At 43.4% G+C, this 14,865-nt stretch overlaps 1 protein-coding gene and 1 long non-coding RNA gene across 3 annotated transcripts in view; one reads left to right on the top strand and one right to left on the bottom strand.

The window, feature by feature from the left end:
- Positions 1-5,065, bottom strand: part of Nfia (nuclear factor I A) — a 321,691-nt gene extending 316,626 nt beyond the window's left edge. Inside the window, exons 1-2 of one of the 2 annotated variants that reach the window (XM_029476037.1) lie at positions 4,984-5,065; positions 4,586-4,653 (exon numbers count right to left, since the gene is read on the bottom strand). In XM_029476037.1, the coding sequence (XP_029331897.1) occupies positions 4,586-4,588 (3 nt within the window). In that variant the 5' untranslated portion in view covers positions 4,589-4,653; positions 4,984-5,065. Of the gene's footprint in view, positions 1-4,585; positions 4,845-4,983 lie in introns of those variants that run through there. The other variant, XM_029476036.1, reaches the window with a different exon arrangement.
- Positions 1-14,865, top strand: part of LOC110292289 — a 218,763-nt gene that overhangs the window by 1,518 nt on the left and 202,380 nt on the right. The window lies entirely within an intron of this gene.

The raw sequence follows: 14,865 nt of genomic DNA, 5'->3' as shown, positions 1-14,865 counted from the left end.
GGAGCCGGGTGGGGGAGGGGCGGCTGCGGCGCTGACACCGGTCCCCAGCCTGCACGGCCGCCCGCCCGCCCGCCGCTCGCTCCGCGCTCGCTGCCTCCCGCGGCCCCCCGCCCCCCGCCCCGCTCGGCGCGGTCCCCGGGAACGCGGCGCAGAGCGGTTTTTTCAGCGTGTCCTCCGGGCGGCTATAGGCTGCCACAGGATGTGCTTAAGCAAACAAAACTACTTTTCCTCCTCCCCATCCCCCCACCCGCGCCGCAGCCCTCCGCGGACGTCGGGAGAGGATTGGGGCAACTTTGTCGGGGCGCCCCGCACCCCCGTGGGCCGCAGGTTGGGCTCCATGGGAACCCCAGAGAAGGGCGCGCGGTACATTTGCATGTATGCAAATTTCTTGTAAAAAATCAGACCTTCTAGGTAACTTTTCCTCCCTTCCTCTGAAATGCGGTAAAGCTCAAAAGCATTGTAATCTCTCCTGCGAAGCTTTCTGTGGGAATAGTATCGTCGGGAGAGGTAATATGCACAAAAGCCTGCTAACTTTTCAGCTACGACTCTATAGCAGTCAGAATCTGGGTGCGGGGCGGGGGAGGATAGTAAGATCACCCCAAAGATTCCCCAGATTGCGGGGGAGGGGGTGTCTGGAGAAAGCAAGGAGAGATATGAGCGAACGCTCTTCTCTCCCAGAACCCAGGAGCTGGTGGGTTTAAACACAAACGCCCAAAAAAGTTCTGTCACGTCAGAAACAACAGTGGTTTAGCTGGGACATTTTTCTGTATACTGAGAAGGAAAACTGTGAAAGGGTTGCCCCCTTAGGAAAGAGATATATTTGTATCCCCAAATGGGAGCCCAGGACTAACATCTGAGTCCCTGTTCCCCAGACACACTCTAGAAGGGTGCGTCTTTGTGGATCCCAACCTTTCCCTCCCCCAGGTAATAGTTCTCAAGATGGAAAAGAGCTTCCTGCAATTATTTTAGGTTTGCTAAAGTATTGTTTTGGCAGAAGGGGGGGGGGTAGGGTTTGGCACATTGCCAACAAGCCTGCTCTTCCAGCTTTCTTTTTCTTCTTTCCTTCCCTCCTTCCTTCCTTCCTTCCCTCTTTCCTTCTTTCTTTCTTAAAAAAACAAACAAACAAAAAAAAAAAACTCAACACTTTCTCTCTAGACTCTCTTTTCTCCTAGAGGGGGAAAAAGTATACCTGTCTCCTCCAAACTCTCATTTTCTCCTCCTCCTCTCCTTCCTGAAGTTTTGCAGCCTTCTGTATTTACCTACCCTTCTTTAAAACTCCCCAGATTCCGACGCTGGCACACGGACCGGGAATCTGCTCCCTGGTGGAGGTGACAGGACTAGAGTCTGCAGGCATGCCTGCCCGACAGAAGAGAGTGAGGGGGTATGATCACGTTCATTCAGATTTTTTTCCTAGGTGGGTAAGACTGCTACTAGAAAAGGCCAAATATAATGTTCTGCTGAGACAGCCGGCAGTCTAAAGTTTGTTTGTTCTCTAGTCCGTTTAGGTCTAATGCTCAAGAATCCATTCTTCTCTCCCCCCCCCCACCCTCTGCTCTTGAATATTCTTGGAATACATATTATTCCGATTACATATTAAGGATTGAAGGAAAGTAATAGCTTCAACCTTTAGTTAGAACGTCCATTTTCCCAAACTAAGCAACTGCTTTTCTTTGGTTCCTTGTGGCTTTCAGGAAGGAAGAAATGCCCTCCAAGCTAAGAGGAGTTAGAGAAACATTCCTGGCCACGAAACCCTTTGCTGGGATCTATAACTTCAAGACTCTCCAAGTTTCCTCGAGAGAAGTTTCTGGCTGAGGGAACCAACATGTAACTGAGGCACAGTGACAAGTTATTGTCCCGTGTGTGTGCTCTGGGGAAGCTCTCTTCCAAAGTGGATTTTTTTTTTTTTTTTTTTTTTGGTGTATAGATATACTTCACATCTGCCTCTTTTCAAAACAGCAAAGAATTTTACTTTTGATTCTCAAGGGGATTTTTTTTAATAACTTCCTGTTGCCATGTCTTCTTTTTTTTTAAATGGGGAAAAGTAATTGAATGCTGATATTTCCACTTTAGAAACTTCTTTTGTTGCAGCAGTGGATGTGCCCGCGATTTCCAGCATTCTGCGGTTAGCAATATTATCTTAAGTAACTTTTGGCGCCCTTCGTAAGACTTTTGGATATGGGACGATTGTTTGCGCCCTCTAGGCAAGGGCTGGATCCAAGTTCAGCACCAAAGCCCTCCACATCCGCTCCTGCTTTCTCTCCTCTCTGTGCCAGCTCCCGCTCCCTCCCCCGCTCCGGAGGAGGGTGGAAGGCGGGGGAACACTACAAAGCCCAGTTCCAACTACAGCCTTTGCAAACTAGACTGAGAAAAATACCGTAGAAGAGTTACAGTTACAGAGTGGCTTCTGGTAACTTTCTCTCCAACAGGCATAAATTTAAACACACAAAGAAACAGATGTTCCTCAGAGGACAGACACGGGATAAAAAAAAAAAAAAAAAAAAAAACCATTTCTAACTTTCTCCTGTCTTCTAGGTTGCAAAAGTAAATCCTTGTCTAGAGTTCACAGAGATACCAAGAGAGGGAGAGAAAGGAAAATCTGAGAAAGAGGGGGGAGGCAAGGGGGCACCAAAGAAGGGAGAAGAGTGTAGGAAGCACAGGTGATATATGAAAACTAGTTTATTGCAATCATATAAATGACCCATTGTTAGGAAGGGTAAATCCTTATTGGAAACATTACTCCAGACGTTTATTTTGCAAGTGGTAGGAGGCTGCCTTGAAACCGGATTGTCTTTGCAAAAAGGAGGTTCCTGCCATGCTCTCTGCTATCCATATTCTCCCTGGCACAGAGCCCAGCCTTGCATTTACTGTTTTATTTGCAGAAACGTTACCTTGCCAGCTTTAGTGAAATCCTCTTAGATGTATAAATTACGTCAATAAAGTTTCACTTCTACATATATCTGAAATACCTCTCCTTTCTATTTAGTTGGGAAATTGTATTAATGTGATTTAGATTTTAATGCCCAAAGTAGTGAAAATGGGACCAGGATTCCTAAGTGACAATACCATTTGCTCTATAGTTATCACCAAGACTAACTCTTAACTAGTATTTTCCAGCATCTTTCTTCACTTTTCTTTTTTACTTACTGGTCACTTGTGTGCAGATTTCTCTTACTTGCATCTAATCCCAAATTGAATCATGTTGATGAATTGAGCACACAAGTGAGTTTTTCACATCGAGTTTCCGAACAAGGTTTGTCTGGAAGGCCCAAAGCCTCAGGAAATAGTTGGATGAGAACTAAATCCACATTAAAAAGTAAAGAATCCATATTATTTTCCATGTATTACCTGCAGAATTAGGAGGGGGTTGATAGATTTGAACCAGAGGCTGCAAGTTACATCTCCAAGACAAACTAAGGCAGTTAGTTTCTACCATGCAGATGGCCAGGACTTGAACAAGAGGCCAGACTCCAGCTAACTAACAGGAGTCAGTTCTCTCCCACTTATGTACCAGCCAGTAGGGTTGTTGTGGCAACACAAAGAAATGTGATATGCTCCATGCTACTGACCATAATCTGAAACAGTAGAATTCAGGAACATCCAGCCCCTCCCTTCTCCTTTTCAAACCTATAGAACAGTTGTCCATCTACCTATGGTGCGTTCTCTTTCATGGATACATCAAAGACTCTAAAAGAATCAGTGAGAAGTTCTGAAGCACTTAGTGCAGTACCAACTTGAGGCATCTTTCTCAAAGAAGCTAAACCTCTCCTACGAGTTCCCAACTTCTCTGAGTGCTAAAAATAACTAATGCAAGGTTAACTATTACTCTAGCAGAATTTTCCAAAGGAGCAAAGTTAAAAGTCACATAAGATCCATGTAACCCCGCCCCCCCCCCAACAGCCTGTTTTCTCCTTTAAACTAACAACAACAGCCAAAAAAAAAAAAAAAAACCTCTTTCCTATTGTAACTGCTAAATCCGGAAGCGCTGGTATCTTTGACAGCTTGAACTACACACCATCCCCTTCAGAACTGCAGAGAACTTCAGATCTCATTTGCCCCGCCCCCTATGGCTATTACGAACCACTGTATGCCCAAGCTTTCTCATGATTGGATAGAACTTCTGTCAATCTCGCAGGTTGTCCCATTGATTAGAGGATCGAATCGTCAATTATTCTCGGGTCCAGACATTTCTTTTCGGGTTAGGTTGACTGCAGAGGCCAGACGTCTTTAACAGAGCAGAGCACGTACAGGATCCCCCTCCCCCTCCCCCCTTTTCTGGAACGGAGCAAGCGCTAGGAGGAAAAAAAATCTGTTAAGCTCAGCAATTTTTTTCAAATCCTGGAAAAAAAGAAAGAAAGAAAGAAAGAGAAACCCGATCTCTCTGCTGCACATAACAAAAACACCATCCACAAAGCTGCATCTTTAAAAGAAAACCATCGCAATAGACATTTACCCAGCAATCACTAAAGTGCATATTCGAGCTAGAAAAATTTTAAAGTCTTAACCATTAAGCATAACCATTCTACCGTTGTTTATATAACACATATCGTATAAATGTAAAATAGAAAGTTTAAGATGTACCACGTACCATTGCAATGTAAAAAGAGTACGTGAGAAACTTTAAAATGCTCAGACGAATTGCTTCATCGCTTGTCCCTGTTTTTTTGCATTAAAAAAAATAGCTAAATAAACTTGGAACCGTTGAAAACCCGGAAGAGATTTTTTAAAGCTGCTGGCCAATTGCAGGCTTCTTGGATAATTTTTTTTTTAAACTCCAAATCAAAAGGCTTCTGCCAAGGATGGCAGAGCTCTCTCTCTCTCTCTCTCTCTCTCTCTCTCTCTCTCTCTCTCTCTCTCTCTCTCTCTCTCTCTCTCCCTCTCTCTCCCCCTCTCTCTGTCTTTCTCTCTCCCTCCCTCTCCCTCTCTCCCTCTCTCGCGGTCTCTCTCTCTTTCTCTCTCTCCTCTTTGAAAGCGATCCAATCTAACCCGAGCTGGCTGCTTCTCAGATTCTCTCTGGATTTGCCTGGTGTGCTTGAAAGAGACTTTGCAGAAGTTGCGATCCTTTCAGCAGCCCCTCTTTCCTCTCCCTACCCCCTTGTTTATTTCCGCAATCGCTGCAATTTGCATAGTAACCACGCACGAGGCAAAGGGGCCGGAGGGGGCAGGGACAGGCTCGGGCGTCCCCTCCTCCCTCTCCGCGCTGTCTCCTCCTCCCCCACGGCTTGTGGCCAATGGGAGCCCCGGCCTTCAGCGCAAGCTCGGGTCGGGACTCCCGGCTGCAGAACCGCCTCTTAGTTGGTAGGCCCGGCTCCGGGGATCCGGGTTTTGGCGCAGGGGAAGTTTCCCTGCTTGCAGAGGTTGCAGCAGGCTCTTAAGAGATGGGAAGATTATAGTTCCTTTGCCCGCAGTCACGCCGGTTTTGCATGTTTGAATCACATTTGCACACCTGCTTCGTTGGTTTCTTTTTCCAGAGCCTCTTGTGAGTTATTAGACTAGTTCATGATGGTTGGTGAGAGATTTAACCTTTATTTGCACTGATGTAGACCGAGAGTTAAAGATCCTCTTTGGTGCATTAAATCAAGACGGAGCAAAACGTCACAGAGACTTCAATGAGATAAGGCTTCGTCCGTCCTGGGTTTAGAAGAGAAGAGGGTGGCCGGGTGCTCTGTAGAGGACCAAACACCGAATGGCTAGGTGGGCTATAGCAAGAATACAGCTCCTTTTAAAGAATTGATATTTTAACATTCGAAGTCGATCGCCCTGCTCCTAATTTATCAATATTCTGGCAAAACCTGGATGCTACAAAGTCTAAAGCAATCCCCCCTCCTTCCCCCCCCCCCCAAGAAATGAACTGAAAGTTTGTTGACAGGGTTGGTGGGAGGGGCATGTTAGTAACTGGTCTGTGAAGACCTCCTTCCTCCCATTGACCCTCTTATTTCACTAACCCAGACTCTTTATGACCATGTCATTTGGACATTACACCTTCAAACTTGTTTTATGAGTTCTTTTTAATTGTCAGAATATTCTTTGGTGCAGAGTTTGGACCAATGGTCTTAAAGGGAGTATCTCTTTAAGTGGAAAACATCACACAACTAGACTTAACACTTTTTGTGATTGTGTTGTTGTTGTTGTTGTTTAATGTGTTTGCTTTGTGTCCCTTAAGTAAATTAGGATATTTTGTATTATAAATGAATTACTGGAAATTTTATACTTAGCTTACCTGATTAAAAACAAACAAACCAAACCAAAACAAAACTATCCTAAGTCTAAGAAATATCCTGGTTTCTATAACTCTCCTTGATGAAAAGATCTAACCAATTAGTAAGAGCCTCTACAGTTAAAGGCTAAAGGAGTCTCACATCTTATTTTGAATTATGATTTTGGCTTCACGTGTGCACTTAGCAGCTAGTCGGCTGACACAGCACTGCTCAGAGGAATCTTACTGAGGCTGTCCTTGGTGTTAGACAAGCTCTATGTTCTAGTTTACTTTTCATAGACTAGGATAAGCTTTTACTCTACACAACCTGTGGTGTTTAATCCCGGCCTTGTCAACCCAGTACCCATTTCCACCTGGCATGTTACTCTCAACTAGAAGTAAACTAAATAAAATGGCTTAGGTGATGATGGCTTTGATGTTGGTGATGAGTCATCAATAGTTTAATACTTAAATAAAAGTTTTAAGTTTAATGTTCTGGGCCTAGTTCAACTGGTACCAGGCTCTGTTGCCACCAGCCAGTAATAACACTTATAAAATAGGACACTGACCTGTTGTAAGAATGAAACGCCATTTTGTCAAGGGCTAAGAACTTCAGATAAGGGGGCTGGAGAGATGGGTCAGCAGTTATGCACTGGCTGCTCTTCAGATGACCCAGGTTCAATTCCCAGCACCCACCTGGCAGCTCACAGCTGCCTGTAACTCCAGTTTCAGGGAATTCCACCCCCTCACACAGACATACATATAGACAAACAAACAAACAAACAAAAACCACTGTTGCAATTAAATAAATAATTAAATTTTAAGAACTTCAGATAAGAAGTGGCCTTGGGGGAGACGATGCCCACCTGAAGCAATCAGAAAAGCTGACCCCTGGGGTTATGAGACTGGGTGAGCTGACCCCACCACCACTCAGGAGAATGGGCCCTGCACCTCATCTGGGCAGCATAGTAGAGCTAGCCCTAGTGGAAGGTGTGTAGCTGACCCATCCACTCCTCCCCCAACCCCTGCCACAGGGCTGTAGAGCTCTCTGTGTGTGTGTGTGTGTGCCCTTCCTCTCCCTTGCCTTACCACCAGCAGTAGTAGCCAAGAGAGCTATAGCCTTGCCCCCAACCCCCAGTGGCTGAAGCAATCAGGAGAATAGGCCCTGTACTTTGCTTGGCCAACACAGTGGAGCTTTGATGGCAAAGGCACTGGTGAGCTAGCCCTGAGGGTGCAAGAGCAGAAGAGCTGGCCCAGCCCCTCTCAGGCTGCATCAGGTGGGAAAGTGAGCACACCTTAACTGTAGAGCAGCACAGTGAAGCTGGCTCTAGAGATGTAGGTTCATATGAACGAGCCAGCTGGGGCCATGACTGCAGGGAAGGTGACCCTGCCTCCTGCTAGTGGCTGCATTGGGTGGTCTAGCCAGAGAAGTGCTGGATAACTAGCCTTGGTGAAATGGCAGAATGACCAGCTCAGCTACCACCCAGTCTCAGATCCATGGCTCTGAACTGGTCCATCCCAACATCTATATAAGCTGTGAATGAATGGGACATATATAAGAGCCACTCCTGCTATCCCAAAGCTGCAGTATCTCCATGACACAGGACAACAAGATTACCAGAAGGAGGCCTGATGAGGATCCAATATTAATGGTCTCATGAAAGCCAGAAATCTCAAACCAGACCACTGACTTGTTGCAATGAACACTTACAAGTGAAAATAGGTGGACAGAGAGAGGGACAGAGGACACACTGTGACATACTACAGTTTCCATGATATTTTCTATGCTTTGTTTTTATTGTTGTTGTTTGTTTATTTATGTGTGTATATTTTATTTGAGGAGGTTGCAAGGATGAAGGGCAGATATGAGGTGACAGGGAGATGAGTGTACATGATGTGAAACTCACAAAGGATCAATAAATCATGTTTTTTAAAAAAAGAATTTCAGATAAGTCCAAGAGGTTGCCACCACACTGCCATGGTCTGATTAACCCATACTGCTAAGCAAGTCCGGCCTTGTAAGTAGTCAGTAACTGTTTGCTATGCACTGTCTGTAATTTATTATCCTGATCTAATGACAGAGGTTGCTGCCATTACAAAACTGATCTTTTATATGTCTATATAGTCAACAACACACCATGCATTTCAGAGTCCAACTTAGGTTTTAGTGTTGGTCATACCATGTGACTTTACACAAATTATTTAGCCTCTGCAAGCATTAACTTCCTCACTTAGAAGATGAGAAACATTCATGCAATATGCATAAATTGTCTCCATCATATTGAGCCCTGCTCTAAACACTTTAACATGCTAAGAGCTAGGGCTAGAGAAGAATATGATGTGATCGCTGCCTTAGTTTAAGAAGCTTTAGTCCAAAGGTGGAAAAAGATATAAAGCTGAACAGTCATATGCATATACACATGGATGTATGTCTACACATAGATCCATACTTACATGTGACAGCACTGACGAAGTCTATGTGGTTATGACAATAGAGTCATGAAGGCTGGAAAAGGCCAAATGGCATTTTGCAATGAACCAAGAATATGCATTTGTCAGACAGGGGAAGAAGAGGTCATTCCTCCAGGTAACGTGTAGAAGTGTCTGACTGACTGACCTTGGCGGATTAGTTTGTATTGACTTGCTTTATCGTAAGGAGAGGACAGGTAGGAATGTCAGGTTAAGGCAAGATCAAGGAGAGGCCTATGAGCAATGAAAGCTTTCATTTGAAAGACTGGGAAGTCATAGTCATAGCCATTTAGTTAAAGAAATAAGAATAAAATGTGTTGATTACGAAGCTCACCCTTGTGAAGAAGGCAAAGAAGCTGAGGTTGGAGGAGGTAAGGACCTAAACTGTAGCTCAGCTGCAAACCAGGAGAAGGAGACTTAGTAGATGATGAGGTTAGGTTTGGGTATGGGATGATCTGCTACATTCCCCTAGCTAGTGGTGCTAGTTTGGAAGGTTCTGGAAGAGGATGCGGCCTAGATTTAGGGAAATCACTGCAAGGCTGCCCTTGTGGATATGTCTTATCCTAGGCTTCTCTTTCTCTGTGTCCTCGCACCATGAAATGTGCAGCCTCTTCCTGGTCTCCCCCTACTCCCATCCCTCCCATCCCTTACCCCAACCCCAGGCGATGGCAGAACCAAGGCCTACAGAGTGATAGCTGAGAAACCATGAATCAAAATAAAGCACGTTTTAAAGTTGCCCTCTCTGGTATTTTGATCCCAGCCAAAGCTAACACAGTGGCTCAGAGAACAGAAAGCAATGGAGAGGCATCTCTGACAGTAGTTTTCAAGGAGTTTGATCAACAGGGACAATTCAGGAATAAACCTTTTGCACACATTCCTTGGTGTCTAAGCTGCCACCTATAGAAGCAGGAGACGCTCTCTCTGCTCCCGTATTACCACTTCCTTCATGTCCTTCAACCTAATGATTGATTGAATGATATTAAGAGGATACCAGCTATGGTAGTACTTATATATCAGCGTTTCTACTGGGCTGGTTTGCATTCAGGTAACTTTGGGTGCTCATCAAGAATGGTGACTCTGGGTGGCTAACCTCATGGCGAGCTTGATGTTCCATGTAGTTTGGCTTTATGCCTTGAGAATAGTCAGCTCTTCCAGGAATTCGGCTTTGTTGACCCAAATAGAACTCTAATCTTCTTGACATAGAAACGAGAACACCGAAGCTGGAAAGGATTAGAGATGCAACTCAAAACTGCAGTATGTTTTGATAATTGATTTGTTCTAAGTTGTGAAAATGGGAAATTGAAAGAAAAAAATGCATATTTCTATTTTATCAACTTCCCTGTGTAAGTCCTAGATCAACCAATGAGTTTCTAAAGCAAGCCAGTTAACAGGGGCATTTAAAAGATTAACGTAGCATTACACATGATGACTTTTATAAGCAAAGTTATATCTAGCAATTAATAAGGCCCCTCATAAACATATATTTGGGCATATATTGCCCCCTTCTCAACCCCCAATCTATCTTCTTGTCTTGGATATATAAATGAACTGCTTATAGTAGATAGTAGCTACTTATCACCCCTCCTTTCAGGGAAGTACGGGGCATGTGATTAAGTTCTCAATCACACGTGAGTGGTACACAATTTCTATGTCACTTGTTTCAACGAAATTCTCCTTGGCCATAGCCCTTCACAAAGGCTAAAGAGAGGACCTAACTATATGTACAAGGGCTGGGACAATGTCCAGGAGGCAGGAGCTGCAAGATGGGGGAATGTGGATCTCTAAATGACTTGGTGAAATAAGCCGCTTCCTCTGTGTGAGTTCTACTTGAACCTCTGTGCACTGAGATTACGGAAGTACTAGGAGCCAAGAGTATCCAAACGGAGAGTTGCTGTCAATTGTTACCTCTCAGTTGCTGTCAATTGTTACCTCTCAGTTGCTGTCAATTGTTACCTCTCAGTTGCTGTCAATTGTTACCTCTTGGAAACCCCACCCCACCTTGGGATGCAACCTTGACTTTTATCATCTGCTTTCCTTTTCACACTCCCTCTTGTCTTCTCACCCCAACCACAAGCAATGCCTTGTTTTGTTTTGTTTTTTCTTCTTTTATCACGTTCTGACATGCTACGTGTGTGTGTGTGTGTGTGTGTGTGTGTGTGCATTTTCCATCTGCCCAGAAGTCCCTGATGATGGCTCTGTAACCCATTCATTTTCAGCACTTAATGTAATGCTACTTCTCGTTCTTTTCAGGCAGATTTGGTCAAAACCCCCTGTGCTCCCTAACAACATCTGACTCTCATCTAAAGCTCAGTATGATAGATACCAGTTATTTACATACTCGTAGAGACGGTTGTTTTACTCATCCTTGGACACATCTCTACAAAGTTCCCAGAGTAGACCATAAATAGATAGCTGTAAATTGATGGATAAATACAGAAAATAGCTACTTTTCCCAGTCTTGGTGCTCTGATAATAAACAGAGTCAGGAGTACACTGTTGCTACAAAGGCCATTATCACAAGGGAGAATTGTGAGCATGAAGAGAGACTGGATTTGCAGTTTAGAGGGCGCTATGATGATCACCTTTGACCTCCTTGCTGGATAGGTGCCATTCCCACTATATAGACAAGACACCAGAGCTCAACAAGCTGTAGAAAGATACTCAGGCTCTTTTTCAATTAGTTGACAGCTGAAGAGAATAGGTGATTTATTTAGAATTCCCTTCAAAGCTCTAGTCTGTGATGCTCCTTTAAGAAAGAATGTGGACTTTAAATTTCTTAAAATAGAGTTGTTGTTGTTGTTGTTGTTGTTGCAGCAGCCTGTAATCATGTTCAAAAGCAAGCATCCTTCTCATCTTGTGCACAGCACAACAATCTCAAGAGACGGAACAGAATGTTATCTAAGTGAGCTGCTGAGGTCACCAGGGAGGACAGAACTGAAGGGGAACTCAAGAGGGGGTCCAGCTACCATATTCTACAGATGATAAAACTGAAGCTGGTAGAGTTAAGAAGCTGGCCACACAGGTGGTAAAGAATTAACCCCTAGCCCAGTGCCAGACTCATTACATCATGCGAAGGCTACTCTGCAGGAACAGGGAGAGCGCATGTGACTGTGTCTGCTACCAAAGTCTGAAAGAAGCCTGAGAAAAGAAACATACTGCTAATGAACCCAATAGAAGTAAGAAAACATTAAATTATTGAAGCAAAGTCCAGGCTAGTATTTAGAATTGTACCTGCATGTTTAGACAGTAAGGGATAATTTTTCAGGACACTGAAGGAGGATGGCAGCAGCAGCCTGAGATGGGATTGCTGGAGTGTGGACTGTGCTCTCTACCCCTGGTGACTTTGGGCAGGTCAATTTCTCTGGCAAGCCTCTCTGACTGCCTACTCTGTGAAACACAAATATCACCAGCTGTACTTTATTCATGAGATCTGGTGAGGATTCCATGAATTCGTGAATGAGAAACTAGAAAACCAACCAAACCTAAGATTCTGTTCTGGGGAGGCCTGAACTACCAACGACTGTTAGTTTCCCAAGGCCCAGGAAGACAAAGAGTGCTGCTATTCATTTATGCTTGTCAATCCCATATTTTCCAGATTTGGGAATAGAGATAAGTCTCTCTCTCTCTCTCTCTCTCTCTCTCTCTCTCTCTCTCTCTCTCTCTCTCAATTAAAATAAATGAGAACCATATTTAAAGTCAACCAACCTAGGCCAGCCAACCTAGCCAATATCTTTCTCTGCCCTCCACATTTACAGACACATGAACCTGCACACACACACACATATGTACATGCATACACATAGAGAGACAAAATGATTTTTTATCCTGAGTTTCTTAATAATAAAAGAGGAAAGGGTGAGAACTTATGAAATATACAATATCCATAAAACACTATAAAAGCCTAGTATGGATTTCCAAAAGCAACACAGATTTTTCTGATGCTGGAAAAGTTTGACACACATCTCCCAGTAATCCTCCACCACTGCTGTTCTACCCCCCCCCCTTAAATATGCAATTCAGCGGCGTTAAGTACACTCACAGTGTGTACAGCTTTCTCTGCTCTTCATCCCCAGAGCTTTTATCTTCTTCCTAAACTGTGGCTCACTTTTCTCTCTCCTTTTCCCAGTGTGTGGTAATGACATCCTATTCTCTATCTCCATGAACCATATTAGAAGTGAAATTATATAGTGCTTGACTTTGGTGACTAGCTTATTTTACTTAGCACAATGTCCTGAACTTTCACTCACATGCTAAATTTCCCTTTCTTGTTAAAGCTAAATAATGTAACCAGTGTCCTTCTGTTTGTGGGGTGGGGTGTGATTGGTTTGTTGATGACTACTTGGTTAATTGGGTTGTCTATAAACCTTTGGTTACTATGAATATGGGTGTACATAAGTGGGTAATCAAGGCCCTGCTTTCGTGCTTTCTGATACACACCCAGAGGTGCCGTTGCCTGATATTGTGGTAAATGTCTTTTCTGTTTCTTTGAGCAGGAACTATACCAAGCTTGATTTTTCTTTGGCGAGAAATCCTGAGCAAATTCCTTGGTGACTTTTGTCGTTTATGAAGTTAACTTCTTGGATTTTAGTTCCATGTGCTCTGATTGTGTGAGCTTTGAAAATTGTTTGATTTCTCAAGACCACTCTCAATATCCTCATCTGTAAAAGGAATCTTTTAACTTTCAGTGATGGGGATTAAACCCAGGGTCTTAAGCATGCTAAACAAGTGCTCTACCACTAAGCTCAGCCTTAGCTCTGAAGAATATCTTTGAATTATTTGGTATATAAGCTCCTTTGTAATTCTAAACATCCATTCTTCTACATAGCAAAAAAAAAAAAACATGCATTCATTTCAGAAATACTTTCTGTATGCAGGAAGTCTAGAGGAGGACGACTGGGATGATGGTTGGCAGAAGACAAAGGAACTACTTGCTAGAAAAGCAGGGGAAGCCATGGGCAGAGTCAGCACAGTGACCTGTGGTTGGGATGCGATTTTATCACAGCAGTCAGGAGTAATTGACAGATGTAATGAGGTTGGTAATAAGACAAGACTTTGTTTTTCCTAGAAAAATCACCATGGTAGCAATATGGAGAGTGATTTTAGGGTTCTGATAACAGGCTACCTGTCATCTTCCTCCTTCATTATAATATTTTGCCCTTTTAAATTTTATCAATAAATGAAAAATATTAAACAAGTTTTCACATATTCCAGGCTAGCCTTGAACTTTCTATGTAGTCAATGAGCGTCTTGAATTTTTTTTATCTTCCTAAACCTACTTTCATGCCGCTGGGATTACAGGCTTGTTTTGGGTTTATGGGGTTCTGGGGATCAAACCTTAGGCTTTGAAGGCAGATGAGCACTGTACCAGCTGAGCCATGTTCTTGACTCTCGTTTTGTTTTAAAAAAAAAGTAGGAAATTTAGTCACAATGACCTAGAGGCTAATCTGAGGCAAAAGATACTTAGTAAACAGCTTGGTTAAAAAAATGCTACATTGTCCAAGGCGCCTCTGCACAGTGGTGGGAAAGTTGCCTCTTCTCTTAAAGTGAATACTATTCTGAAGAAGGGTTGACCTGGCTGGTGGTGAGGTAATGCCTTTAGGTTACTACCGGTTGGTAAAGCAGATATGCCCTTTCAGTCATTACTTCATCAACTAATATTTTAGTACCATTAATACTAGAGCAATTTAGAATAAACTACTCTAATGGGAGACTACTATTCCTTTGTTACATTAAAAATGAAATATTGTCATGGCTCAATGGTAGATGTCTCTCCAGGCATGAACAAGGCCCTGAGTTCTGTCTATAGTTTGTCTATCTATCTGTCCTCTATCTTTATCCCTGTACACACCCACACACCCACACCCACACCCACCCACACACACACACACACATTAAACATCACAAAAATATGTAATTCATTAAATGGAATTTTTCTTAATTGAGGTAGTTTCATTCTAACTTTGTAACTTATTCTTTACTTACTTTTATAGTCTCCTGTTAAAGCCAGGGGTGGTGCCGCTGCCTGTAATCCTAAACACTAATCTAGAAAGATCAAAAATTTGAGGCCAGTGTTGAAAGAGAGAGACAGAGACAGAGAGAGACAGAAACAGAGAGACAGAGAGAGACAGAGACAGAGAGAGGCAGAGACAAGAGAGAGAGAGAGAGGGAGAGAGAGAGAGAGAGAGAGAGAGAGAGAGAGAGAG

The sequence above is a fragment of the Mus caroli genome, chromosome 4 (assembly GCF_900094665.2).
Source record: "Mus caroli chromosome 4, CAROLI_EIJ_v1.1, whole genome shotgun sequence".
Classification (NCBI taxonomy): Eukaryota; Metazoa; Chordata; class Mammalia; order Rodentia; family Muridae; genus Mus; species Mus caroli.
Note: the sequence above shows the minus strand (reverse complement) of the source record. Positions and strands in the feature narration are given on the sequence as shown.